Source organism: Melopsittacus undulatus, chromosome 2, assembly GCF_012275295.1.
Source record: "Melopsittacus undulatus isolate bMelUnd1 chromosome 2, bMelUnd1.mat.Z, whole genome shotgun sequence".
Lineage (NCBI taxonomy): Eukaryota > Metazoa > Chordata > Aves > Psittaciformes > Psittaculidae > Melopsittacus > Melopsittacus undulatus.
In genome coordinates this window covers 114613493-114639882 of record NC_047528.1, presented here as the reverse complement: position 1 = coordinate 114639882, position 26390 = coordinate 114613493, and the positions used below count along the sequence as shown (strand labels likewise).

General features: G+C 48.1%; 1 protein-coding gene across 2 annotated transcripts; it reads left to right on the top strand.

The window, feature by feature from the left end:
* SIDT1 (SID1 transmembrane family member 1) lies at window positions 1-24541 on the top strand. 2 transcript variants are annotated; one of them, XM_031043624.2, is made up of 25 exons: window positions 1-120; window positions 1079-1249; window positions 1452-1497; window positions 3800-3901; window positions 5102-5185; window positions 5803-5896; window positions 6979-7050; window positions 7438-7531; window positions 8239-8282; window positions 11375-11446; window positions 12448-12596; window positions 13197-13270; window positions 13800-13866; window positions 14982-15055; window positions 15631-15754; window positions 16138-16255; window positions 16822-16958; window positions 18461-18569; window positions 18988-19002; window positions 19689-19765; window positions 20809-20855; window positions 22053-22158; window positions 22487-22597; window positions 23036-23149; window positions 24066-24541. In XM_031043624.2, the coding sequence occupies exons 2-25, from the start codon at window positions 1188-1190 to the stop codon at window positions 24126-24128; spliced, it is 2055 nt and encodes a 684-aa protein (XP_030899484.2). In that variant the 5' UTR covers window positions 1-120; window positions 1079-1187; the 3' UTR covers window positions 24129-24541. The 2 variants fall into 2 exon arrangements, with proteins under 2 accessions (XP_030899484.2, XP_030899483.2); XM_031043623.2 differs by lacking the exon at window positions 18988-19002.
* Window positions 24542-26390: the final 1849 nt, after the last annotated feature.

The window sequence follows — 26390 nt, the reverse complement described above, 5'->3', positions numbered from 1 at the left end:
TGATGCAGTGCGGGTGTATGTGAACAGCAGCTCTGAGAACCTCCAATACCCTGTCCTGTTTGTAGTTCGCCAACAGAAGGGAGTGCTGTCATGGCAGGTCCCACTAATTTTTCGAGGCCTGTAAGTACTGGAGTCTCTTCCTTGTAACACACTTGTCCGTCAGCTGTATCCATCATCAGCCTTCCTCATGTGCTACCTCTTGCTGCTTGTGTAGACCACAGGGCTTGGTTGCAAAGTGTGATTGCTAACTGTCAGCTGAACACAGGAAGACAAAGATTTGGTAGGTAACTTCTTAGTTGGCAGCCTGCTTGGTTTCTCTATGTCTGCTGGGGATCTGCCTGTATTACTAGTCAGTGAATCTACCATACAGCATTATTGTCACTTCCACAGTTGCTTACAGTATGTGCAAGCAGTTCTTGTGCTCTAGTTTGAAGTGGGGTTTGAACAAGCTCTCAAAAGAGCACCCTAACTGCTGTGTTACAGTGTGTTTGGGCAGTAAGAGCTCTTCTCTGTTTCTCACCCCAGGTACATCTAAGCTGAGTCTGTTATGGCTGGTAGTGGTTGTTTTGGGAATATTTTCTTTATGAAAGTGATGCTGCTGTGTATCTTCAGCAATCTCAAAGCTCATCAGGCTGCAAGTAGTGAGACTTTACAAGTACCTTAGACCATCTGAGATGGGAAGCTTCATCCTGTCACTGAAATGCTGGTGCCTGGCAGCAGATACCCTGCAGTCTTTTGCCTGATACAGGGGGTGGTTACAGCAGTGATTGTCCTGGGCTGCTGTTGTTCTCTCTGCCACCAGCAAATGGCAGATGTGCTAGATCTGCAGATGGAGCAGGCAGCCTTGAGGGAAGTGAAATGTTGGGGATGGCTCCTCCCTTATACAAACCACAAGATGCAACAGAGGTGGAGTTTGGGCTCTGAATAAAAGGCTCAATGGTCTTGGCCTTTCAGATTAGTATTTCAGTTATGCATGCAGGGGATTGTGTCATTCTTAGAACTGCCAAACAACTTTTTAACTGCTTTCTTTCTCTTTTCCATCCAACTTCCCCTTCCCTCCTTCCCCTGGCTGTTGTAGCTATCAGAGGACCTACAATTACCAAGAAGTGAGTCGTACCCTTTGTCCCTCTGAGCCAACACCTGAGACAGGATCCTCTGACCAGATCATATTTGTGGACGTCGCTTCCATGGCACCCTTTAATATTGCGTATGAGCTACTAGTCACCAGGCTTGAGAACTTCCAACTTGAGTAAGCTGGGATGTGAGAACACAAATGTAATTTCTTAATGTATCTGTTCCACAGGGATTTGGTTAATCTGCTGACTCTCCCCCTTTTCCTTCCCAGAACAACAAAAAGAGATTATGTTTTATTTTACTTAATCTAAAGGTATTTTGTGTGTGTTCCAGCTCTGAAAGTTTTAGACTTCAACATGCTGGCATTTCTTTTGTAGGACCAACAAAGCCTTTAACTTCACTGCCAGCCCTTCCCAGCCCCAGGTAAGGAGGTGTATGGTTTGTCTTACCACATCCAAATGGTTGATGCAGCCCTTTGTTAGAGACAGCAAAAGCCTCACATGATGAGGTCATTTCTCTTAGGATGCAGGAAAACTTCCTTACTCTTGAATTTTCTGTGGATATAGTGAAGAGATAACAGTGCTTTAGCCCCTCTAAGGGCATGTTTGGGTCCTCTTGCAAAGCAGTTAAGTAAACCAAGAAACCATGACCAGAGCAAACAAGTAGTGTCTGTAGTTCAGGAAATTCCAGAAATATATAGAAGACCAGAGGCCACTGGGGTGCTACATTTAATGGGGAAGGAGATGGTGTGCACAGGTATCTTGTTGCAGTCATTGCTGGTTCAATTGCCTGAGTGTGACTTGCCAAGATGCAGTCTTTACTGGAGAAAAATAAATACCTAAATAAATAAGCTAATGATACAGCAGAACTTAAACTGCTGTTCCTTGCTCCTGGCAGCAAGGTGACTTGGGAGGTGCTCAATTAAATGTCTCATTATTAGTTCAGAAGAGTGCACACATGTTCAGCACATCCAGCTGAGCAGTGCTGTTTAGAGCCCTGCAAATACTACAAGTCCTCTCTTGAATGAAAATGCTGTTGGCAGTAACTATAGTGATACAGGAGCTCTTAGAGCTGGGGAAGTATGTAATTTACCCAGGCTGTCTGGCACTCCAGTTCTGTTTGTGCTATGTTGTGCACTGTTAGTAACACCACTTAATTTTAGGTTTCCTATTACCAGGCATTCCAGTTAATCTTTTTTGCTGTCAAATGTCTTAAGCTGGTTTGCAGTTACATGTAGTATTTTATATTATAGAATAAATAGGGAATGGTGGTGACTCTTTATAAACCCTCGTTACTTAGGATCTTGTAATTTGAATGTTGAGTTTTTAGGATCTAGCCTGGAATTAACTTTGTGACTTTGGTCTGTTATTTTTCACGATTAATAATATGAGATCAATGACTTTAATTACAGACCAGATGTTAGAGAGTGGAAGATGAGTGCTTCTTTATTCCTATAGTGCTGAGGCTTTTGTATATCGAAGTATTAAGTAGTTTGCAGGGTGAAAGAAAAGAAGGCAATTCAAAATCTCTGTGGGTGTTGGAATAGCCCTGAGACTGGAAAAAGACAAGAAAACAACTGAAGGAGTTGTTGCCTGGAACCCAGCTCATGCCTTAGGGCAGAAGGAAAAATTAGAAGTGGTTGTATAGGTCAGGAGTATTGCCTGAATGTGCTTATACCACTCACAGCCTGTGCAGCAGACAACTGTAGGTCTCAATGCCCCTTATGTTAATTCTGTACTCTGGTATAAGCATGGCTTAAAAAGATGATGATGGGGAAGTCCTCATGGGTGACTTCTTCAAGGACTTAAAACTTCCTAAGGGTAAACTCACTTCTGTGATGGGGTGAGGTGCCCATCAGCCGCTTGTGGAAACTGTGGCTGTGAGCCTGCACAGCCACATCTGGGCTTCGGGTAGGGTGACAAGCTTGCCTGCTGGCATAAAACACCCTCCTCCTTCAGCACCCAGTTGGTGTAGGACATCAAACTTTTATTGAAGAAAATGCAAATAATGCTGTTTTCTGGGACATCTTCTGCCCAAATCTGAAAAGACCCTTGCTAAGACAGGGACGGGCATTTCCTGACCCCACAGACTGTCCTGTGGGCCTGCTCAAAGTATGGGAGCACAAAACTCACCATTCCTTGCCTCCAGAGGAAAAGTAGGAATATTGGCAGGTGTTAGCATCTCCCAGATTATTTTCAAAGCTGAACTGATAAGAGAAAACCCCCATTACCCTTTGCCCTCAAAACCAAAAACCCTAAATCCTACAAGTTCACAGTTTCACAGCTAGTTGACAGAGTTCCAAGCATTTGACCTAATACTTCTCACAGCCTCTCTTTGAGTCAATTCATCTGAAACTCTTTAGCAGTATGGAAACATCTGGAAATTGTTCATAGCAGCATGAAATGGAGTAGGGTATAAAATGAAGTCACTTTAGCTTCATTGGGTAGGAAAGAGCTTAAGGGGAGCTGAAGTTATGCTGTATCTTGCATGTTCAAGATGTGTGCGTCTAACAGCGTGCTGTGCGAGGGGGAGAGTTGTCTGTGCATATTTAATCTGCTCTTCTGTAGCATAAAGTCCTATTATTTGACACTGAATTTTTGTGACAGGCCTTGAGATCCAAGCCCAAAGCCCAGCTTGGGCTGTGCAGGTACCTTAGGGAAGCTATGAAGCTCCTGGCAGGGGTAATTTCTGGACTGTAACTCTCAGCACTCTGCTTTCTCCTCAGTATTTTCTGTACAGATTTCCTCAGGATGTCGATTCAGTCATCATTAAAGTGGTGTCTGATGCAGTTTACCCATGCTCCGTTGTCTCCGTCCAGGACATTGTGGTAAGCCTGAGCAGAGAAGAGTAAGGAGTTGCCTGCTGCAGCATTGTGTCCTGCTGTGAGGGGGGCTCTGCTCCAACAGAGGGAAAAGACCTGGTCTTTTCTAAGTCTTTTTCCCTAGGGCTTTGCCCTAGTGTGGCAGTGGTGAAGAGAGCCCCTTAAAGAGGAATGGAAACTGTGGGATGGAGGCAAAGACAGGGCTGCTTATACCCAGATTTTTATTGCAAAGAGATGAACAAGCTGTTTGTCTCCAGCCTGTACATAGGGCATTTGTTATGTTCCCCTTGTAAGGTTTAATACCTTGCTGCACTGTGACATGGGTCTTTGTCTCCATGGAGTGGTGTTGGATGGGATGCTGGTGGCTGAGAGAGGAAGACAGTGCTGTTTCCTTGATGGAGCCTTCCCCTGGCTCAGGGCAGCATGGGGAGATTCTGACTTCCAGACAGGTGTCTCTTCCTTTCCCATTCTATTTCCTCTCTATGCAGTTATTCATCCCTTTCCATGGGAAGGGGAGATCAGCTGTTCCCTGCTATAGAAGTTGGCTGTTGCTTGTAGCTGGGAATAGCCCCATATTTATCCTCATTTCCCAGTTCCCTGAATGATCCAATGACCTGCATTGTGGAAGCAGCATGATAGTGACAGAGGTGCATGATGGTGCACAGAGGTACAGCAGCCTTGGCTGCTGGCTCTGAAATCCTGGCAGTCGCCTTTAATACCTGTGGTGAGGAGAGGAATGAGTAACATCAATTCCTGCCCACATCCTTGTGTTTGAATGGTAAAAGGGCAGGAGCAGAGACTGACAGGTGATTTTCAACCTCCCAGATATTAAGAATAGTGGGAAAGATTAAATGTGGGCAAGCACTTGGCATATAGGACAGACTGCAATGCATGACACAGCCAGTGGACAGATGAGCATATGCACTGCCCTCTGGGAATGATAGAGTGATCAATCTGGCTAAATGCTTCTAGGATTGAACTGCAGCCCTCTTGTGATAATGCCAAGATCAGTAAGTGGAGCCCACAACTGGTGACTTCAGAGCAGCTTTTCTCACTTCTGAAAGGGTCCTGGTTGTTCTGTTCCCCTTGTTACCCTGAGCAGGGCCTTTTTTTCTGCTGTTCTGCATTGTCTGTTCTCCTGCAGGCTTCTTGTCAAATTAATTCAGATTCTTCCCCTGATTTAACCCTTAGTTGTATCTGTTTTAGTGCCCAGTATATGACCTGGACCATAATGTGGAGTTTAATGGTGTTTACCAGTCTATGACTAAGCAGGCAGCGATAACGGTGCAGGTAAGATGATGATTTTTGTCCTGGTGTTGTTGTTTTGGGTTAGTTTTGGTTTTGTTTGTCTGTTTTACTGGCTTGTCCTATGCATTCCAAGCTTGCTTTTGGTTCTGGTGTGCTATGAGCTTTTGCTTTTTAGGTTAGCTGATATAAGTGGAAGAAGTGATATTACCTTTTGCTACAAAACCTTGCTTATGTTTGCTTAGGTAGGTGTGTTATGTTTTAGGTACTGAGGTTCTAGATCAGAGTGGCTTCAGACAAGTGCCTTCTGTTTGAACCTGGCTCTTCCACCATTGAATGGTGGTAATAGAGCCTTTATAATAAGTAAAGCTTAGGTAGATTGTTTGCACTACTTAAATAAATGCATTAGTATTAGCTTGCTTGTACTTGGGTACTGCTGTACTGCATAGTGTTGAATTCAGTCAGTTATTGTCAGCAAGGAGGAGAGGAACACCCCCAGAAGCCAAGCTCTGTGCACAACAGGCAGGTCTTTGGAAGGCTGCTGCCTGTCTAGTGACTAAAACATGATTTCTGGCCTTTTGGAGCACTGCCTCTGCTTTGCATTGGAGGGAGAGGCTCCTTCACATCTCATGGAGTCTGTCCTCTTCTATCCTTCTGTGCAGAGAAAAGATTTTCCAGGTGAGCAGTTCTTCGTCGTATTCGTCATCAAGCCAGAGGATTATGCCTGTGGGGGTTCTGTGCCTTCTTCTATTCATGGTAAGTTGTGCTAGGGGGTGGATTTGGTTTTGTTGGAGCAGCAGGAGTCCTTTGGGACCTTCTTGTGGGAGGACACAGGATGGTCTGTCTTGTAGCTCTGTCTCTTCCAAATAGCTGTAAGGAAGAGTGAAGTATAAACTTGATATTGTTGGGTAGGTTACAAGTCTTGACCAATACAGGAGGTGGCTGGCTGGTAGAGCACCTGGCTTCCTAGGGTTATGTGCTTGTCAGAGGAGTCACTGGAGTCTTGGGAGATGGCCAGGGAATGCTGTTTACAGCTTTTTGGAAAAATGAGTCATTTTAGGAGAATAATTTCACAGATACTTTTAGAGTCTCTTTGGTTGGGAAAGGCAGTAGAACAAATCAACAAATCTATTGCCTTTCCCAACCAGAAAACACTGTGTTCACTTCCTGTGCAGTGGTAAAAGCAACGCCTTCACCACTAATGTGGTGGCTGTAGCTGGAGTGGGGACATTCATATCTTCAAAGTCAGATGGCTTCCTCCTGTATGAGAAGCTAGACTGCAACCAGTAAATATACTGGGCTCCCTCTACAGCCCCTTCCTTCTACTTGTCTCCCAATTGCACCCTTAAAACAAGAGTTGGCACCTTCTGGGTGTCTTTGCTGGTAGTTTTAGGATCATGTAGAGTTGTACTGGCAGAGTGTGCTGAGCCCTTTTGAAACAGTCACTAGCATGGCAACCTGCACAGAAGTGATTTGCCAGCAGAGCTTTGGCTAAAGGAAAAGTGGTGTCATAGTACCTGTAGTGAGAGAAAATGCCCTTTGAGGACTAGATGAATAGGAGATAAGATGCTCTTTGGATTCAGGCATTCAGACCTGAGTGTATGGAAGGGTCAAGGAGGGATTTGTCATCTGAAAACCAGGCTGTGGATAGGGAGGAAGGGGAAAACCTACAGAAAAGGCTGTGTGTTGATAAGTCTGAGTAAGGTTTAGAGCAAAACCACACACAGATGATAGTGAAAAGCCAGATGCTGGTGCTTTTTGCAAGTGCAGAGAACTAGGATCAGAGCCAGGGATTTAATGCTTGTTTTTATATTTGCTGTACACTTTGTGTCTCACAGGGAATGTCAACCGTACCTGGAACCTGCAGCGGACAAAGAACCTTCAAGTGACGATTGTGCCCTCTGTTAAAAGTCAGTGCCTTTGGGCAGAGCAATGCAACTTTACTTGGCCCTTCTGTGTAGAAGGGTATGGGTGGGCTGGCAGCCCTCTGATGGGATGGTGAAGAAAGCACCAGCGAAGGAGTCAAAACCCAGCTGCAGCCCTGGTCCCTTCCAGGAAGTGCTGTGTGGTGCAGGGTGGTCTCATGGGCAGACCAGCTAGTGCTGGGGTGAAGAAATGGGGGGAGACCTTGCAACAGGTTCTGGCAGTTCCTCTTGAGGAAAGCAGATGGGCTTTGGGGGGCTGTTTTGAGTTTGGTGTTGCCACCAGGTGGTGGTGGGAAGAGCAGGATGGGAGCTCTGGCTCTGAGAGGGGCTGTCTCTGCTCTGCATTGACTGATATGCTGTCTGTTTCCTCAGAGTCTGTTTATGTCCAGGCCATGTTCTTCAGCTTCCTGAGTTTCCTCTCCTTTTACCTGGGCTCAGTGGTTGTTGCTTTTGCGCACTACATCAGGTGAGTTGAGGGGTTTTACAAGAGCAACCTTTCTATCATCTCAGAGGTGCCTCACCCTGCGCTACATTTGGGGCCAGTGGGGCAGCAGGCATCTGAACAGAGCACTGATCTGATACAGGGTGCCAGAGCACTGTGGAGAAAAGGTACTTCAAAGGGTGCTGGACTGAGTACTGCAATATGTGGCAGTGACTCAAATAGGGCCCTGGAGTCCTGAGAGCACTAGTTTCCTTCCTGACCTGTGCCCCCTGCCCCAGACTCTGGTGTCTGGGCTTGTGTTGAGGAGAATATCTGTGTCTGAAGTGAACTTGGGCACAGGTACCATGACAAGTTGTTCTAGGGTAAAAAAGGGGGGGAGGAAGGGGAAATAACAAAATCTCTCCCACCATGCTGAGCAGTGTAGGATGGGATGGTCATGTAACTGGTGGTCCTGCCTCTGGTGGATAGTTGAAATGGTAAAATCCCCTCTGTTGCTTTGGAAATGGGAGAGGTGGGTAGTAGGCAGTCATGGGTGAACCATGGCTGGTCCAAACAATGTTTTTCTTCTTTATTGCTTTTGCTTGTTTCTTTTATGGTTTATTTATATTGGGTTGGTTGGATTTGTAGAGGTTGTACCATATTTACCTATTGGCGTCCTAGATAATACTGCCATGGCTGGCAGGTGATGGGGTTTGTTTGCTGTCTCATGAGTGCTGTGTGTTCCTTTTCAGGGTTCAGAGGAAGGCTTCATCTGGGAGACTGTGTCCTGAGGATGGTAAGGGTTTTCTTTCCTGTGTGACAACTTTAAGTGAACAGCACAGCAAGGCCCTTCTGTCCCTTCTAGCCTTTTTTCCCTGTACATGTACCACATAGTTCCTGGTGCTAATAAAAGATGTTAGAGCTTCTTCTCTGCCCTCACAAGGGTGCCTGAAGCAGGCTCCCCTGAAACTGGTCCTGACCCTGTACCCCAAGGAGCTGGTTTTTAGAGGGGTGGAGGAAGGGCAAGCCTTGGCTAGATCTGTCTACTAGCTGATGTTCCTGATGCCAGGTCTGTTCATTTCGAAGCAAGGCACTCTGAAGTAGCCAGGTCTTACGTTTTAAGATTTAATCTCCCTGCTTTAAGCATAGGGTCTCTGATTTTTTTAAGTTTAGTTTAAATTTTAGTTTGTTTTTAACTGGAAATATTCTAACAAGTGAATGACTGATACAGTTTGGTAGTGCTGTTTGTGTATTTACTTGTGGTATCGGTTTCAGTTTACTTTATCCTGCATCCACCTTTCGACATGCTGCAGATTTCTGCTTTATACAAACGTAGCTGCAGCTGAGAGGCTACCAGTGGAAGATGGAAATTTTCATCATGTGAGGAGGGGCACTGGGAGTTCCTGCTTTTTGGAGCAGTGTTGGAGGCTGTTTAAATATTTAGTGCCTGCAGAGTAGTTCAAAGCACTGGTGGTGTTAAGGACATTGTTGTTTGTACCCTTCTCCTGGAGAAAGGGAAGATGTTGGTTTTTGGCAGCACTGAAAGGTTCTTGGTGTGTTGCCTTCTTTAATCCTCAGCTCCTTCAGTCTCTCTGCTCTCCTGCATGCCACCAGATAAACATGCGATTATCACTGACCTGTACTTAAAAGATCAGCAGTGGAGCTTCACTCTGACCTGGCATTACTTGAGTTAATGTTTCTGCTGAGGACCTGAGGATATATGGATTCTTCAGCCACTGAGATCCACATATTCCTCCCTGTATGTGGAATGTGTATAAAGGTTTTCTTCACAACCAAATGAGCAGGGGACTGTAAAAGATGTGCTTAAAAATACTCTAATTTTAGGGATTGGGATGGATCCTGCTGTGAGACAACAGCAGGTCTTAGAACACTGGAGAAATGGGAAGGGCCTGTGTGTCAGGGGAGTTAGGGAAAGCCAAAGGGACCTGGCAGAGACTGGAGGCCATGGAAGAGCTCCAGGGTGGTGACAAGGGATCTCTGTCTAAGGCAAGGAGGCACTGCCTCAGCCGCCTAAGACCAGCAGCCTCTAGGAGTGCTGCTGGTGATGGAGCTGAGGGTTCCTGTGCTGAAGGTAGCTCAGAAGCTGTTTTCCAAGCTGCCCTGGAGAGAGGTGCAAGTTAAATTCTGGTGGTTGGGAAGTCCCTCCAGAAGCTGCAGGGCAGGAACGTTGTGCTCAGCACAGATCTGTAGGGTTCTGGGGCAGGGAGGTGTCCTGAGCAGCAGCCCTATGACAGGACAGAGGAGCACAGTTCCTTCACAGCTCCTCCCAGAGGTATCTCTCCTGTGACCTGTCCTGTTCCTTGTACTCTGACACCTTCACAGACTTGGCACTGCACATCAGAGCCACGTCTCCTTTAGGGAGGAACTGTGTCCTACCCACGTGCTGTTGCTTTCTCTATTGTGTCTCTGCAGGGTGTGTGTCTGACTGATGCCTATAAAATAGTAACTAGCATCCTCCCTGTCCTCCACGTCACCAAGAGCATGCTGGCTTTCTCTCTTGTTTTTCGTTTCTTTATTTTCCTCCTCTTCCCACCCACTGGAATTTCTCTTCCTCTAAAGTACCCCTGGATCTTGTTATCTTCATTGTTCCCCTTTCCTTTCCCCTCTCCAACCAAGAAAGTGTGGATGGAGGTGCTGAGCAATCTATCTCTGCCCTTTGTTTTCAAATATCCTGTAATAACATATGCCCCTTATGCAAAGGGACATATGCAAAAGCTCCTTTGCACCCACCTTATGCCCAGCTTCTACAGTTAAGTTTTATCTAAGCTCATGGCACACCTCCCATTCCACATCATCACTACCTGGTAGAGGCAGTAGCTGGAGGAACCACACCTAGTGTGGTACATTTACTTTGCTGACTCACTTGCACACTGTGAGGTGGGACTGAAATTAGTGGCTGAGCTGGGTCCAGAGCAGCTGTTAGAGACGGGGCAGAGCACCACGTCCCTCTGGCATTCCTGCTTTGTCCAGATTTAAATCTTTCCTTGGTTGCTTGGGAGTGAAGGTTGACAGGTCACTTGAGAGGGTAAAGCCTGGTCTCAAATTAGGAGGAAGCATTCCTATGGGGTAGGATGGACAGGGGCAGGAATTGTGCATGGTGCAATGAACACTGGGTAATGCTTTTTTCACCCTCTTCCTGGTGATCTGGATTTCCAAGTGACTTTAAAGCAACAGGAAAAACTGCCATGAGAGAGGGAGGGTTGCACAGTGGGTGATGAGTAGAAGGTGGATCTTGCTCCTGTGGCAACCTACAATGGCATTCTGCTAATCCCAGCTCAGGGCTGAAGGGGTGTCATGTGAGGGACTGCAGTGTGCCAGAGCCTTCCTTCTGTTCTCAGTCCATGCCATGTTGTCCACTTCTGATGCTCCTCAGGGCTGTTCACTGTCTAATCAGAGAGATGGGGCAGAAGGGTAGAGAAGCTGAAATAGAGACCAGCTCTCTACAGCCCAAGCAGCACAGTCAGTGTGTCGAAGGAAAGCAGAATGGACAAATGAATGAGGTGGGGAAGGAGAAGTATTAAAAATTCAGAAGGGTGCTCTGAGTATTGGGAGACTTGCACTAGGATTTGCCATGTCTTACAGCCCCATAATGTGATCCCTACAGGGAGCTGGAGGAGGTTTGTACTTCTGTGAGTCGAACTGACAGTCTGTGTGGGGAGGCTGAAAGAGATGGGTTTGCTTCCCATTGCAAAGCAGAAGTTTCCCGTTTGCACAGTATGCCCCTAGAGGGAGACTGCCACCTGTCTGGAGAAATGATGTATTTCCCAAGCCCTCCAGCTCTTCAAGCTGTTTGTATTCACCTCAAAGATGTGATTCGAAGCACTGATGTGAAACTAATTGTCCCTTTTGGGTCTGCTTTCCTGGCAGGATCTGGGATCATGACGCCTTCACAGCCCATCACAGCCAGCACCCCTGAGGGAAGCAGCTATGGTGCGATTGGTACAGTATCTTCCAGAGCTGAGAACATGGGGAGGGTTCTGTTTGGAGCAGAAGAAACTTTAAGGTGCTTTAAAGCCAGAAGAGAGTAAACCAGCAAACTGCTTTAGGAGTAGCTTGCAACTACTTGGGAAAACAAAAATAAATAGCAGCTTGAGAAGTTCAGGTTGCACTTTAGGCAAAACATCTACATCAGAAAGGTGACACATCTCTGGAAGAGGTGCCCAGAGAGACTCTGTCACTGGAAATGTTCATCTCAGCTAGACAAGTCACCTTCTAAGTGTTAGTGTGTGCTGCAAGGCAAGACAGAATCACAGCTTATTGTGGTTTCATTAGGGGAGAAATAATGTCATTCTGTCCACAGGTGAACTACTCCCTGCTAGCAGAGGAGGAAGACAACCTCTCAATGGTCCTGTTGATCAGAGATGATAGGCAGTGCCTTCCTTTGCCAGAGTATTTCTCAGTCCTTACCAACAGTTTTCCCTCCTGTGGAGGGATTGGTATTGAATAGCTCAGTGTTGTGGCCTTCTGAGCGTAATCCTCGAATTTGACAGCCTGGGGACCCAGTTTGCACGGTGAGGTGGTGCAGGTCCAAGGCAGCATGAGGCAGCTGCTCATATCAGTGTAATTTTTGATCCTTGCTCAGGATGCATTTGTTCACTGTGGTGTAAAGTCAGCCCTGATACTCCAGATGTCATCCACTTATTAGACTGTGAAGGTGTGATATCTCTGAATGCTTGACAAAGAAATACAGAACTGATACTTCATGGGGTTTTGGAAAAATTTTAAGTCCTGAAATAGAGGGCTTCAGCACCATCCTATCCCCCTTCCCCAGTTCCCAAGGAAACACTTTAAAAGCATTTGGGAAATGAAGAAGAAACCTCTGTTCTGCTCATGTGAGGATGAGCAATGGGCTGGCTGGGAGCTTGGCAGCTTTTTTCTTGCTACGCACAGAGGGATTTAGCCTTTACCCTGCCTGTTTCCTTCTCCTCACTCTGCTCCAGATGAGTCAAGTTCCAGTGGTGGACGACAGTTTTCTTCCCCTGAGGGCAGGCCACGAGCTGGTTCTGACACAGACAGCTCTGTGGAGGAGGAAAGCGACTTTGACACCATGCCAGAGATTGAAAGTGATAAGAACATCATCCGTACTAAGGTATGTCTGGCACATCAGTTGTGGCCATGATGCTGGGCCATGGACACACCTGGGCCAGGACCAGCACTAGTCACTTCGGTTTCAGATTCTCTTTTAGGTGGATCTAATTTAATAAAGCTGAATGTGCTGCTTAGTGGGGTTTGTCGTTATCTAGAAAGTTTTTGTGCTGTACTGAGTGTGTTGCTGAAATGAGGAATTTGGTATGGAAAATCAGAATGTATTTGGAACTATTGAGAAAGGAGGAAGAAACACAGAAGTGTCCTAGAAAGTCCAAGGAGGTGCAGCAGCATAGGGAGAAAATAATATGTAATAGTGGGTCATTATCAGGTATGAGCAGTGTGGCTGCAGTGGATGTACAGAGGGGATTTAAGCTAGCAGCTCTCAAAATGCCTCCTTTTGTCAACCCACACTGCTCTGTGTGGTCAGAGCCATTCCTGGAGGTTAGAGGGTTTTGCAGAACTCATTCCCTATAGGATCAAAGGACACAATGAGCTTACTGTGTAAAAAATGGTCCAGATAGCACCAAGCTGCATGTTGTCCCAATACTTCTGTAGTCTTCATTAGTTCTTTTCTGTTCTATCTTTCCCTTCCCACTAACAGGTGTTCCTCTATCTATCAGACCTGTCCAGGAAGGACCGAAGGATTGTCAGCAAAAAATACAAAATCTATTTCTGGTAAGAAGACAAACCGATAAGGCCAAAGCTCTGGAACCAGTCTCTGGTTGTGAATTCTGCCCACATGCCCTTCTGAACAACACTTTAGACATGAGGGTATTCTTTGAACCACCCTGCTACATGTTCTGACCCTGATGCAACTCGTAACTGCAGATCCACATACCTCAAATAAGGATATTTGTGGACCAGTGCACATGTGATCCTGGCAATGGATTCTGGTTTGCATAATTGCTTTAAAGTGTGGTAACAAGCAGTGTGCTGGAACATACTGGGGGAGGGGAGAAATTGGCTCTCAAACACATGAGCCTGTGGTCCACATGCTGCTTTTTTCTTGTGCCTTTAGCATTTGCCTCACATTTGTTTAATCTCCTGCTTCAGAAGATCATAGCCAGAGGTATAAAGCTTGCAGGGTCTGTGCCCTTAGGCATCAAGGTGTACACCTTCCTGTACAAGTGCTGTGGGGATCTGTCCTGGGTGTGCGACAGTTGTTTTGGTGCGTGTAACTGCTGCTACTGTCTCTTCTCTGCAGGAACATCATCACCATTGCAGTGTTTTATGCCCTGCCAGTCATCCAGCTTGTCATCACTTACCAGACGGTGCGTTGGGTTCTGTCTGTCTCCCTTGTTTGGGTCCTCTTGTCCTTAAACTTGCTCTGTGGTTGCATGGTGTAAGGATGGCAGTCACAGTCAAACCCAGGAATCCTGCTAGGCTGAAGAGCTTACCTTAGTTGCTCTCTCTGCTCTGTGTTGAGTGTAGCATGGCTTGCCAAGCTTGCAGTTCTGCTGTTTTTGCTTGGGAAGTGGGAGTGTAGCTGGCTTTCCTGCTCATCTGGTGTCTCATTTGGGTCCTATTTAATTTTAAAGGCAGGAGGAACATGCTGTTATCTCTAAAAGACAACTGAAAGCAAGTAGTGTTTGCTATGATATGAGTGACTTCTCCCCACCCTTGCTATCCTGCTGTTATTCAGGTATCTGCAAGCAGATCTATTTTAGTGATGGGGTTGAGAGCACTAAATGTGTTTCCTCTGAAGACCATTGTCAGGTTTGTGGCCTGTGGCAAGATTTTATCATACAAAGACAGGCTGAGAAACTTGGGGCTGTTCAGCCTGGAGAAGAGAAGTTGCATGGAAACCTCAGAGCAGCTTCCAGTATCTGAAGGGGGCTACAGGGTTGCTGGAGAGGGACTCTTCATCAGGGACTGCAGCGACAGGACAAGGGGTGATGGCTTTAAACTAGAACAGGGGAAGTTCAGGTTAAATATATGGAAGAAGTTGTTTACTGTGAGGGTGCTGAGGCACTGGCTGGTACAGGGTGCTGAGAGAAGTGGTAAGTGCTCCATCCCCGGCAGTATTCAAGGCCAGGTTGAACAGAGCCTTTGGTGACATGGCATAGTGTGAAGTGTCCCTGTCCATGGCAGGGGGTTGGAACTGGATGATATTAGGGTCCTTTCCAATGCTAACCATTCTATGATTCTATGAATCACAGAATAGTTTGGATTGGAAGGGACCTTCAAAGGTCATGTAGTCCAGCCCCTCTGTAATATTGTCCACCCATGAAAAGCTTCACTGCAGATGTCAATACCCCACTGCACCAGTGTTAGAGCTAGGTTTTTCCTGGTACACCTTGTGTTACATGCTGTGTTTGGATGAAGCAAACCCCACAGAACAAGGAGGATTTGCTAATACCGGGTCTCCCACCTCCTCTTTGTCCAGGTAGTGAATGTGACAGGCAATCAGGACATCTGCTACTACAACTTTCTGTGCGCTCATCCCCTTGGGGTGCTGAGGTGAGTGAACCTTGTGGATCACTGCATTATTGTCTTGTACCTCCTGAGAGTTTGTGCTGAGCCCAAGTCAGGATTTTATCCTTGCCAGGCTCATAGTAAGAGTGTTAAGACCACTGAGAGTTTAGAACTCTGAACTTTCTCTTTTGCTTGTCAGTGGCTTTCTGTTGCAGTGAGACACATGCATCCAGGATCAGATGACATGTGGGTTCTCCTAGCAAACCTATGGCACAGCAGAGAGGTGTTCCGGTGCTCTTCTGGATACTTTAATTTGTATCCAATGAGTAGCAAAGAAGTTCAGATCAGACCTTACAGTGCAGTGTTCCTCTGGATTAATGTGGGAGTGCAGAGAAAGCTCAGAGCTGGGATCTTGTCCCAGTGCATTTAACGTTCTCTCTGCAAGTGAGCTACTCAACCTAAAGTTGCCATCCAGGGTGTAAAACCAGCAGGTGTTTGGTAGCTGCTGAGGTGGAGGATGTCGGGGGGGGGGGAGCAAAATAGATTCAGCTTACCAGGGCCCAGAGTTCAGCTTCCTGCTGCTGTGCTGCCTTTGTCTGAAACCTTCTTTTTCCCTGCAGTGCCTTCAACAACATCCTCAGCAATGTGGGCCACATGCTGCTGGGCTTTCTCTTCCTCCTCATTGTGTTGCGCAGGGACATTCTCCACCGTCGCGCCATGGAGATGAAAGATGTCTATACACTGGTAGGAAGCACGGCTTCATGGGGCTGAGTGGAGGGAGAAAAGAGAGGGAGAGCTTGCAATCCAGAGTGATACACAGTGGGTTTCCTTTTGCCTTCCTTGCTGGAGAACTGAATCCTCCTCTTTCTTCCAATGCTGGAAAAGGGTCTCAGTGGGATGCTTATGTTCTTGCACACCCCAGTGCCTGGCTGCTTACAGTATGTCCATACTGCCTTAGTGATCCAGCCTGGGCTTGCAAAGACAAGGAGACGAGTAGAGGTCACTGTGCTGCACTGGTGACTGAAGGATATGTGTAGGGTTTAGGAGGGAAGGAGCGATGGAGAGTGGAAGCTTGCTTGACATCAGAACAGTAAGGGTACTTGCTATATAGCTCTGCTCTCTTCCAGGACTATGGGATCCCAAAGCATTTTGGTCTCTTCTATGCTATGGGCATTGCTCTGATGATGGAAGGGGTTCTCAGTGCCTGTTATCACGTCTGCCCTAATTACTCCAATTTCCAGTTTGGTAAGCTGAATTTCCTTCCTGTATTTGAGCTTGGAGGTAGGATTTAGCATGCTGTGTCTTCTGCTGAGTCGCACATTTTTCACATCCCTCTACCTTTGCAAACTTCCTTGGGGTGTGCCTGTTCCAGGCCTCAGTCAGGAAGAAGTGAGGCTTTAGCTTTGGATGCTGGGGACTAACACATTTCAGCCTCCTTTCCAGGCCTTGGGACTCTGGTAGTGTACTGCTGGCAAGATCTCCTGTTTGCAGCTCAGTGTTTGAAGATAGTAAGCACACAGCCTGAGTGGCAAAGTGTTCAAGCCTAAGAAGCCTCTGTTTGCCATCTCTGTGGAACATTTCCTCCTTTGGCTTCCTGAGGAAGAGAAGACTGAGGCTGGTTTTTGTCTATGTGCATAAATTCCCAACTACAATGAAGACGAGTGAACCAGACTCTTCTTAGTGGTGTCCAGTGGCAGAACAAGAGGCAATGGGCACAAATTAAAACACATCTGAAGAACTCCATCTGAACACAGGAAAATGTACTACCGGCAGTACCTGTTTTAACTGTTCCTGTTGTGCTCCCTCCGTAGATACCTCCTTCATGTACATGATCGCAGGACTGTGCATGCTGAAGCTCTACCAGACTCGCCACCCAGACATCAATGCCAGTGCCTACTCTGCCTATGCCTCATTTGCTGTGGTGATCTGTCTGGCTGTCCTTGGAGTGGTATGGGTCCCTCTTACCTACCTGCTTCTCTGGGAAGGAGATGGTGTGCTTAAGTGGGCAAATGACTGGGGAGAGCAGCAGAGTACAATAAGAGCATGTTAAGCAGCTGCTAGCATTTGTATTTCTGGTACTCTGGGTTTTCCTTCTTCCTTCCCCTGGGCTTGCAGGGAGAGGAAGACCACAGCAGTTTTCTCTAGTTGGGCTTTGACTACCACGTGCCCTGCTTCTTAAGAGGAAAAATCTGTGCATCCATGGTGTGTGTGTCCAAGCATGCAGCTGCTCTCCTGCATGGTGGCTCGACTTGGAGGAGGGGGATGAGGCTGGCTGAGCTTCCAGGAGAAGCTCTACCAAATTCCTTGTGCCTCTTTCTGCCCTTTGGAAAACTCTCTGTTGCTGGGCACAGCTCCTGCAGTTGGCCTTCCTATCTTTGGGAAGTGCAGGGCTACAATTACAGGCTGGGGGCTCACAGGCAAGTTTCTGGCCTGGACCTGCCTATAGAAGGCCACTGGAGCAAAAGGAGTCACCAGAATTGCTCTTGCACACCTGTAGTCACAGACAGGTCAGATTTGTACAGGGCTTTGCCCATTTGCTCATAGCATTGCAATTACTGAGCTGGGCTTGCCTGAATCCCCAAGCTGTGCTTTACCTTGGAGCTCTCTGCTTCCCTTCTTTTTAAGGACTTACTTCCATTCAGCTGCTCTGAAGTAGCAGCTAGATCCCAGTGGGCGGTCAGCCCCTTACTATCACACGTAAAGCAGAGTATCAATTGATTCTGCATAGGCCTCTGAATAGGAGACTGTCTAATAAGGCATGCAGGAGCACCTGGTGAACTTGGGACCCTCTAAGAATCTCCTTATAGCTCTGGTAGATCTGCACACCCAGGTTCAAAACACTGGGGTTTTATTGTGGGATGCTGTTATCTTTTCTTGGGGGATGCTTTTAAGCTGTTCAGTGTAGCTTATAAGCTGCATGTTTCCCTTGCTCTATTTATAGAGAGGTGGCCTTTCTGCTTGATTTCCCCCACCAAAGAAAAAGTTCAGATGAGGGCTGTGCCCCAGGGGAGGGCAGTGTGTGGTGAGGGCAGTGTGAGGAGAGGCAGACCTGAGTTTCTGGACTCCTTAATGTATAATGAAAAACTAAGGTTTTAATACAGTGTTAACATGCATTTGTAAGTCACTTCCAGATCTTAAAGCAAAAGTGTGGAGCAATTGCCTTCAGGGTCCCTCCATTTCTGCTCCCTGGGCCAACTGCTGACCTTCCAAGCTGCTGTTTTTCACTGAAGGGATGTTCAGAAAGAATGGTCTCCTCTCCAGAATACTGAGCTCCTCTTGCTTCTCTGAACTTAACTTTGCATTTATAGATACGTTTTCAGGTTGGAAGGTTAAGGGTTTCTCTTCCACATTCAGTGAGGGTGTCTAATGCCCCACAATCATACAGGACAGGAAAGGATTAAACTGCTGATAACTGAGCTCTGTTTGCTTTTAATATGTCTTTGCTTTCAGGTGTTTGGGAAAAATGACATCTGGTTTTGGGTCATTTTCTCAATAATCCATGTCCTGGCCTCGCTGGCTCTCAGCACACAGATCTACTACATGGGTCGCTTCAAGATCGGTAAGTGCTATGACTGAACCAGCTTGCTCTCAGGTATGCAGGTGCCTTCTGCCCTCGGCTGCATGAGTTGCCTATGCAGCATGTCTGTGAGCACAGTCCCGTGCCCTGTGCTTGTATTCTGTGTTATCCTGTCCTCTTATCCATCTGATGCTTTTCTGGCATCTTCTGAAGTGCTCTGCTGCTGCTTCCCAGACCCATGGGAGTCAGCAGGACCTGTTTGCGCTGTGGTGGCAGAAGAGCTGGGCTCTGAGGGTGCCTGCCCTTCAGCTACAGCTCTCTCTAGCACTGTGCTCAGAGCAGTGAGCTACATAAAACCCTATCATGGGATGAGGGGGGAGAGGGTTTGGGGGGGAAGCTGGCTCTTGTGCTCTGCTTGCAAACATATTTCTCCTTCCTTTTCTGCTCCTGTCTGCCTCAGATGGCTCTGAATCAGGTAACTGTCAGCAGCTCTCATTTTTTCTCTGTTGAACTGAGCAGGGGTGTAGCAGCTGGATATGCTTGGATGTGTGTGGGGAGGCAGGCTCATGTGTCACCTGGGGTGGGCTCTTGAGAAGCAAAGTCAGTTTGCCAGCAGCACTGCCAGTCCTGTTCCTTGGCAGGAAGGTGGTAATGCAGCACAGGAGAGCTCTGACCTTCGTGCAGGAGCCTTTTCAAGCTCCACGTTTGTGGCTGGTGTGTGTGTATGCATGTCTATCAATCTTGCAGTCACTGATGGCTCTCCAGTGAAGCTTCTGCAGTAATTTTCAGAGCAGGAGTGTCTTGAGTCTGCTCTGGCCCTTTAGGACCCTCTCAGGGCTGTGGGATCTGTTCCTGATGTTTCCCTGCTCTGGCAGCTTGTTCCATGGAAGGTGATTATTTATTTTGCCCCTTCCTGCACACACATCTCTCTTCCAGAGATGAGATTGCAAAGCTTTACCTGTTGTTCAGGCCACATGCCATCCACATCCTGTGGTGGCTTCCCTTCTGTTCCCAAAAGGCAAGAAATAAATCTGCTGACACCTTGACCATCCACAGCCTGGGTTCTCTGTTGTCAGCTAGTGGGTGTCTGTGTCTTCCCCCATAGGCATTTCAGAGCTCGCTCTGCTGGCTGTTCTGGCTTTTTATCCTCTTCTTTGACAGACTTGGGGATGTTTCGACGGGCAGTGATGGTGCTGTACACAGACTGTATCCAGCGGTGCAGTCGACCACTGTATATGGTAGGTGATTTCTCACTTTGGCACCTCTCTCAGCAATTGCTCACTTTCTAGGCAATGTGCAGAGGAAAGAGATGTGGCTGTTTGAGAAATGATGCTCTCTGCTTCCCTTCCTTGCTTTCCCCAATGTTCAAAGGGATAGCTGTGAGGCTCTGTGCAGTGCAGCCTCTTTGGGGAGGGCAATGACTGTTTTGTTCAGTGGCTTAAGCAATAGCTATTGCTATTTCTACAGCACCTCAGGGCAGACAGCAAGAAAAGGTAAGAAATGGTAGCTGCTACCTTGTGTTCCACTGCTGACTTTCTTCTTGGCACAGAGTGCTAATGAGGGCTTGAAGCCAAATGAAGCATTATCCATGAGCACCCTGTTTATGTTTCTAAATTTATTTACTCTCCTATCTCTGAATACGTGTCAGCCCAAGTTTTGCAAGCAAACTTGGTACACTCAGGCATAAAGTAAGCCTGGCTGGCCTGAAAGAGTTACATCATAGAATCATAGAATAGTTAGAATTGGAAAGGACCTTAATGAAAGCAGCTGTAAGCATAAAGGCACATGCCCCACAGGTGCAACGTGTCTGCCTGATGCAGTTCCAGGGCTTCCCTAGCTAATGATGTGGTGGATGAAAACAGGCCCTGTGGGCATGTGCAGGATGGTATTCCAAAGCTTCCGTTGCTGCCTCTTTCAAGCACGTCCTCCCTTTGTGCAATAATTTTTCTGTAAAATGGAGGGAGGGAAGGAATCATGCTAGAAAAATAGTGGATACAGTCAAAGGCTTTGCAGAACCTCCTGGGGCTGATTCTTAAATGCTAGGCTTGTGCTTCTTTAGATGTTTAGTCTCCTCCTTGCAATGCTTTCTTCAGATTTGCAAAGGCCAGAGCCATTTCCATCTGGGAAAAGGTACTGCAGAGCAGACTGCAGAGCCAGGTGTACGCATGTTTGCAGGAGCCAGACTCCAAATCCTCACATAATGATATCATGAATTCCTGAGGCAGAAACCTCTGTGCATTTCCTTCTGCTTTCATATGATCACCAGTGTCTTCTCTCCCAGGACAGGATGGTGCTGCTCATTGTTGGAAACCTGGTCAACTGGTCCTTGTAAGTAGTGGGGTGCTGGTGTCTTGTATACATGTGGGCAGCAGGATTCCATAGTGATATACAGGTGACCTGAATTGGTGGGGAAATGCAACAGTGTCTGTGCAATAATCCTGTGCTGGAGCCACTCTGACATGTTTTGGCAAGAAGCTTGATCTGATGAGCGCTGATGGATGGCAGATCCACACAGTAATAGAATAGACTGGACTGGGTTGGAGAGGACCTTAAGATCATCCAGTTCCAACCCCCTGTCACGGGCAGGGATGCCTCCCACAAGACCAGGTTGCTCAAGTTCCTGTCTAGCCTGGCCTTGAACACTGCCAGAGATTGAGCATTCACTATTTCTCTGGGCAGCCTGTGCCAGAGACTCACCACCCTCACAGTAAAGAACTTCTTCCTTATATCCAACCTGAACTTCCCCTGTTTCAGCTTAAACCTACTGCCCCTAGTCCTATCACTACAGTCCCTGATGGAGAGTCCTGCTCCAGCATTCTCGTAGCCCCCTTCAGACACTGGAAGCTGCTCTGAGGTCTGCAGGGAGCTTCTCTTCTCCAGGCCGAGCAGCCCCAATGTTCTCAGCCTATCACAGGATGCAGTGCAGCACTGCAGAGCTATGTGAGGCATCCCTGAGCATTTCAGCTGGTGGCTTTCAGCTGGCTGAGCTGTGTAGGGCTGGTCTGGTACCATAGTGTTGCACTGTGCTGTACATGTGCTTTCTGTGTAGCTGGAAGGTCTCTGGCACAGCCAAGGTGCAGGAGACTTTACAGACACTTGTGAGTCACAGTCACAGAGCCTGGCTCAGCAGTATCTGTGTGGATGGGAGGGATTAGCTCTTGGATGAGACCTAAAATCATTGTGAAAAGCCCTTGCTTTTCACTAAAAGGTGCTTCTCAGGGACATGCCTTCTGCTAAAATTACAGGTCTGGAGCCAGCTCCTATTGGGTGAGATGTGTTTGGCTGTGGGTTGGAAGCAACTGAAGGCCCTTGCCTGGGGTCTCCGGTTGCTCTCAGGTGTTGACCATGGCCAAGTTTGCTTGGCAGGGAGCAGAGGCAAACACTGCATTTCCTCCAGGGAACTGGGAAGCTGTGGCAGTATTGTTGTGTCCTGTGGTTGGTTGGCAGTGGGTGGCTGTCCGTTTGGGGATGTACCCTGTCCCCAGTGAAAGGGCTGTCTAACATCCCTTCTTCCTTCTCTCTTAGTGCCATCTTTGGGCTGGTGTATAGGCCCAGAGACTTCGCCTCCTACATACTGGGGATCTTTATCTGTAACCTCTTGCTATATCTGGCTTTCTACATCATCATGAAGGTAAAGGGAGGCAGCCATAGCTGTCCTGTCCCTGGGGCACCTGCCTTAAAGGGGAAAGGATGGGCATCTTTTTCTGGCTGCAGTTAGTGTTCCTGTGGTGCTGCTGAGGGAATTGTGGGAGGGTCTTTGTGGGGCTAAGGGTACGACAAGGTGTTGGTGTTGGGGAGGGATGCTGTGTAGCCATCTTGGGGTGGCTGGGCGGTATTTCCCTGGGATGAGGAGCCCTCTGTACCTGCAGCTGGTCCTGACTGGCATATCAGTCCTATGCATGGCTCCAGACCCTGGGAAGGGCTCAGAGTATGATGTGATGCTACTTACCTATCTGCAGCTCCGCAGCTCTGAGAAGCTCCTGCCCATCCCCATGTTCTGCATTGTGGCCACAGCAGTGGTGTGGGCAGCTGCCCTCTACTTCTTCTTCCAGACCCTCAGCAGCTGGGAGGTAAAGTTTCCCTTTCACTGACCTTCTGTCCATCTCTGTCTCATCACCATTCCTTCCTGTTGTTTGTTTTACACAAAGATACTCTGGGGAAGAGTCTTGGGCTGCTCCTGGACAGCTGAAAGGGTTCAGCTCCTTCAGCAGACTGGGATGGGAGCATGGGAAGCTGTGTGGGGACTGTGCAGCTTATGCTATGCAGGACCTCAGATGTGGAGACCAGAGGGACACCCAGCTGTGGGCTGTGGTCCCAGATTCATCCCCAGGTCTAAGTATGATGTTGCATTCCTGCCCTTCTCTCACCACACATCCAGCCAGCACAGTCCTTTTTCCTGGTTTCTGCATGGAGAGTTAAGACAGGGCATTCTCCAGAGAGTCCAACATGGCCAGGAAGGTCCCTGTGTGAGTGGCTATTGGGTAGTGACCCCTTGCCTGCTCCCCTAGGAGACTCCAGCAGAGTCCCGGGAAAAGAACCGTCCATGCATCCTGCTGGGCTTCTTCGATGACCATGATGTCTGGCACTTCCTCTCTGCGGCTGCCTTGTTCTTCTCCTTTCTGGTGAGTCCTGCTGAGCCTCCCACTCTGCTCTGTGGTCTCACCCTCTCCTCTTCCTCCATGTCCCTTTGTGTATGTGGAGCTGTGGCTGCCTCAGGAACCCTACAGAAGTGCTCAACTTCTCTGCTTGGCTCTGCCTCCTGACACCCTTCACAGTAGGATCAGGGGTCAGGCTTTGTCAGTTGGCTTGTTGCTCCTTGTGCTTCCTGGCATCAAATTCCCTCTGGGCTTTGGGTTGCACAGCTACTGTGGGAAGCTGAGGGGCTGCTGGTGTGATCAACCTTCTCACAGGTTTGTGAGGACCTCCCAGGAAGGGACCCTACCCCCTTTGACCCAGGCAGTAGAGTCACTGGTGTGGAGCTCACCTCACTCCTCCGCTTTCCATCAATTCCATAATTGTCTCTGTGCTCCTTTACTTGGAACCTCTTTTCAGGCCTGATGGTCTGTGTGGTGGTAAAGGTGGAGGCATCCCCTGTGATGGGGTCAGAGCATACTGTTTTGGGGAAGTAAAAAGGGGGACCTTAACCCTAGCTGCACAAGGTGCAAGCTGTGAAGGAGCTGCCTGAACTGTGATCAAGTAGTTCCCACCCTGCTGCCTCCTGGATGGTTCTGCAGAGGCTAGGACCAGTTTACAAGCAGCATCTTCATCATAGTTGAGGCATGATTACCTGCTCAGGTTCTGGCAGCACTGTAGGCAGAGCTACCTGTCAGCTGTGCTGCCAGAGTGACTTACTAGGGCATTACAGAAGCAAAATGAATCTGTCTTACCTCCATGGGTTACGGTCATGACTCCTGTACATGCTGGAGATGTGGCCCAAGTGAAACCCCCCTGTGATGAGGTGCTGTCAGGAGCTGGTAACTCTCCCCAGCTGTGGGCTGGCCAGTGAGACCTGAAGCTGCTTTGTGCTTTCCTCCACAGGTCCTGCTGACCCTGGATGATGACCTGGATGTGGTGCGCAGGGACAAGATCCCGGTATTCTGAGTGCCAGGGGATGGGGGCGCAGGGGCGTCCCAGACTGCTCAACCAAAGCCTATGGGCCACTGGCATCTGTGGGGAATGAGCCTGCTCCTGTGGCCAACAGCCCTGTGGGAGCAGGGGAGCCAGATCCCACAGCAAGCATGAAGGGTGCTGCAGTAACTGAGGTGGGACTGGGAGGGAAGATGACATTTTCTCCTTTCTCACCACATCCTCTGGGGCAGGCATGACCCACTGCTGAGGCCAGTGCACAGCCCTTTGGCTTGTAGGTGCAGCAGGTGCTGGAGCCAGTGAAGAGGGAGGAAACAGGTGGTGGATTTGAGACCTTGGCTTCCCTTCCTCCCTGCTGATGTGCTCTGCTTCTCTCTAGTGAGCAGGCTTGAGAAGTGCAGTGCAGCTCCTCCTGCATTGGCAGCTGATGCCTGTACCCTCCAGGCTGCTGACCTCTGATAGTTCCTTTGGCATCATGGGAGGAGTGTTTGATTCCTCTCCCGCAGCTGCCAAGGAAGCAAAGGACTTCAAACTGAGGTGGCAGTGGGACACTGCTCCTATAGCTGGTGGGGAGCCATGGTAACAAACCCCTGCAGTGTTGCAGGGAGACGATGGACTAGGGTTGCCCACCAGTGCTCTGCCAGAGGCAGAAACTCCCACTTTGCTCCTGCAGCCCCTCTCTTACTTGTGTTGAACAACATTGGTCCTCTCTGGTGTCTTCCACGCAGGCACTTGTCAGTGTGATGGTGTCCTTCACAACACCAGAACTGCTGTCCTCAAGTGGCCCTAAGAGACAGTGTGGTGAGGCTGCAGCCTTGTGCACTGGGCATCTCCTTGGTTCCTGCTTTGTGGGCTTGCTAAAGGAACAAGGTGGAAGGGAGAGGCCATCCAGCAGCCTCAGACTTTCTCCTTTCACAAGCTGGCTTTAGGTAAACTTGGCAAAGCAGGATCCCTTTCGGGCTGGGAATGTGTAAGAGGTTTTGGAGCAGTTGGGGTTGAGCTCTTTGGCTAAAGATCTGGAGCAAACTTCTCTGCTCTCCAACTCTTCTGCATGTGGAATAAGTTTTTAAATGGTTTCTGCATTCTTCCTCATTTCTTAGTTATTTAAAAAACAAGAATAAGGTGTGAATTATTTCAGGCCTTGCACCTAAAATGTGACATGTTTTGCTAATTTTGAATTAAAAAAGTATTCTTTGAGGCCTGCTGTCCTTATTCTTGTCATTGTCTGAGCATTTTTCCTTTGGAGTATGTGCATGTACCTGGTGATGCAAAGGCTCCATTCCACTTGTGCTTACCAAAGCAGAAGGCTGTGGTAATTTTCTGCTTGAAGAAGTCTGCATCTCCTGGTAAGGTTTTGCACCAGTTGGTGTTTATTTTACTTTTCCTAAGTTGGAGTTTGTCAGGATGGTCAAAATGAATGTTCCTGATTCTCTGCTCTGCAGAATGAGCTGAATTCTTCTTGCTCCAGCTTTCAGCAGCAGCAACGAGAGCACTCAGGGCAGAGGGGTACCAATGGTGTCACACAGCTGCTGTCATCCCTAGGACCCTCACAAAGCTGAGCATAGGTGCCAATGACCTGCTTGGTTACAAACTGCCTTTGTGAGGCTAAATAAAGAACAGACACTTGTTTCTCAGTGAGGCCCCTTCTGCAGGATGAAGAGAGGCTAGAGGAGGAATGACACAAGAGGCTGCCAGCTGTTAACCTTCCCAGAGATGGAGCTGTGTTTCAGGCAGGGCATGCCAGAACAAGCAGGTGGTGGTCCTTGTGTGCTGCCATACATTACAGTGCTTTGGGCTTGACGTGGGAGGTTTGCCATGTGGATGGAGTCGTGAATGATTCTTGTTGGAAATAGCAGCATATTTCTCAGGCTTTTTGTGAAGCACAAGTTTCTCTTCCTTAACAGTGTCAACATGGGCTGCAGGGAAGGAGATGACGCTTGCTTTTGTCTGAGTAGCACCAGCAGAGGAGCAGCAAGCTTAGGATAGTCCACACTTTGCATTCAGCCACCCTGCAGCCTTGCCATATGTTCTTGGCTAGTCGGGCTTGCCTGCAGCTTCCTTTCTTCCCAGAAAGTGCCTGCCAGCACTAGCAGGTTCAGCACCAACTCCCAAGAAGTGCTAAACCAAAGGGAAGCCTCCACTGGAGTCAAGGCTTGTCTTGTTCCTCTGGGAGCCAGAGAGAGATGTGTAAATCTCATCTAAGGTTGGAGCTTGACATGGTGGGAGGCAATTCTTGGATGATTAAAGGTGCTTGAAGTGGAGACACTGCCCTGCTGC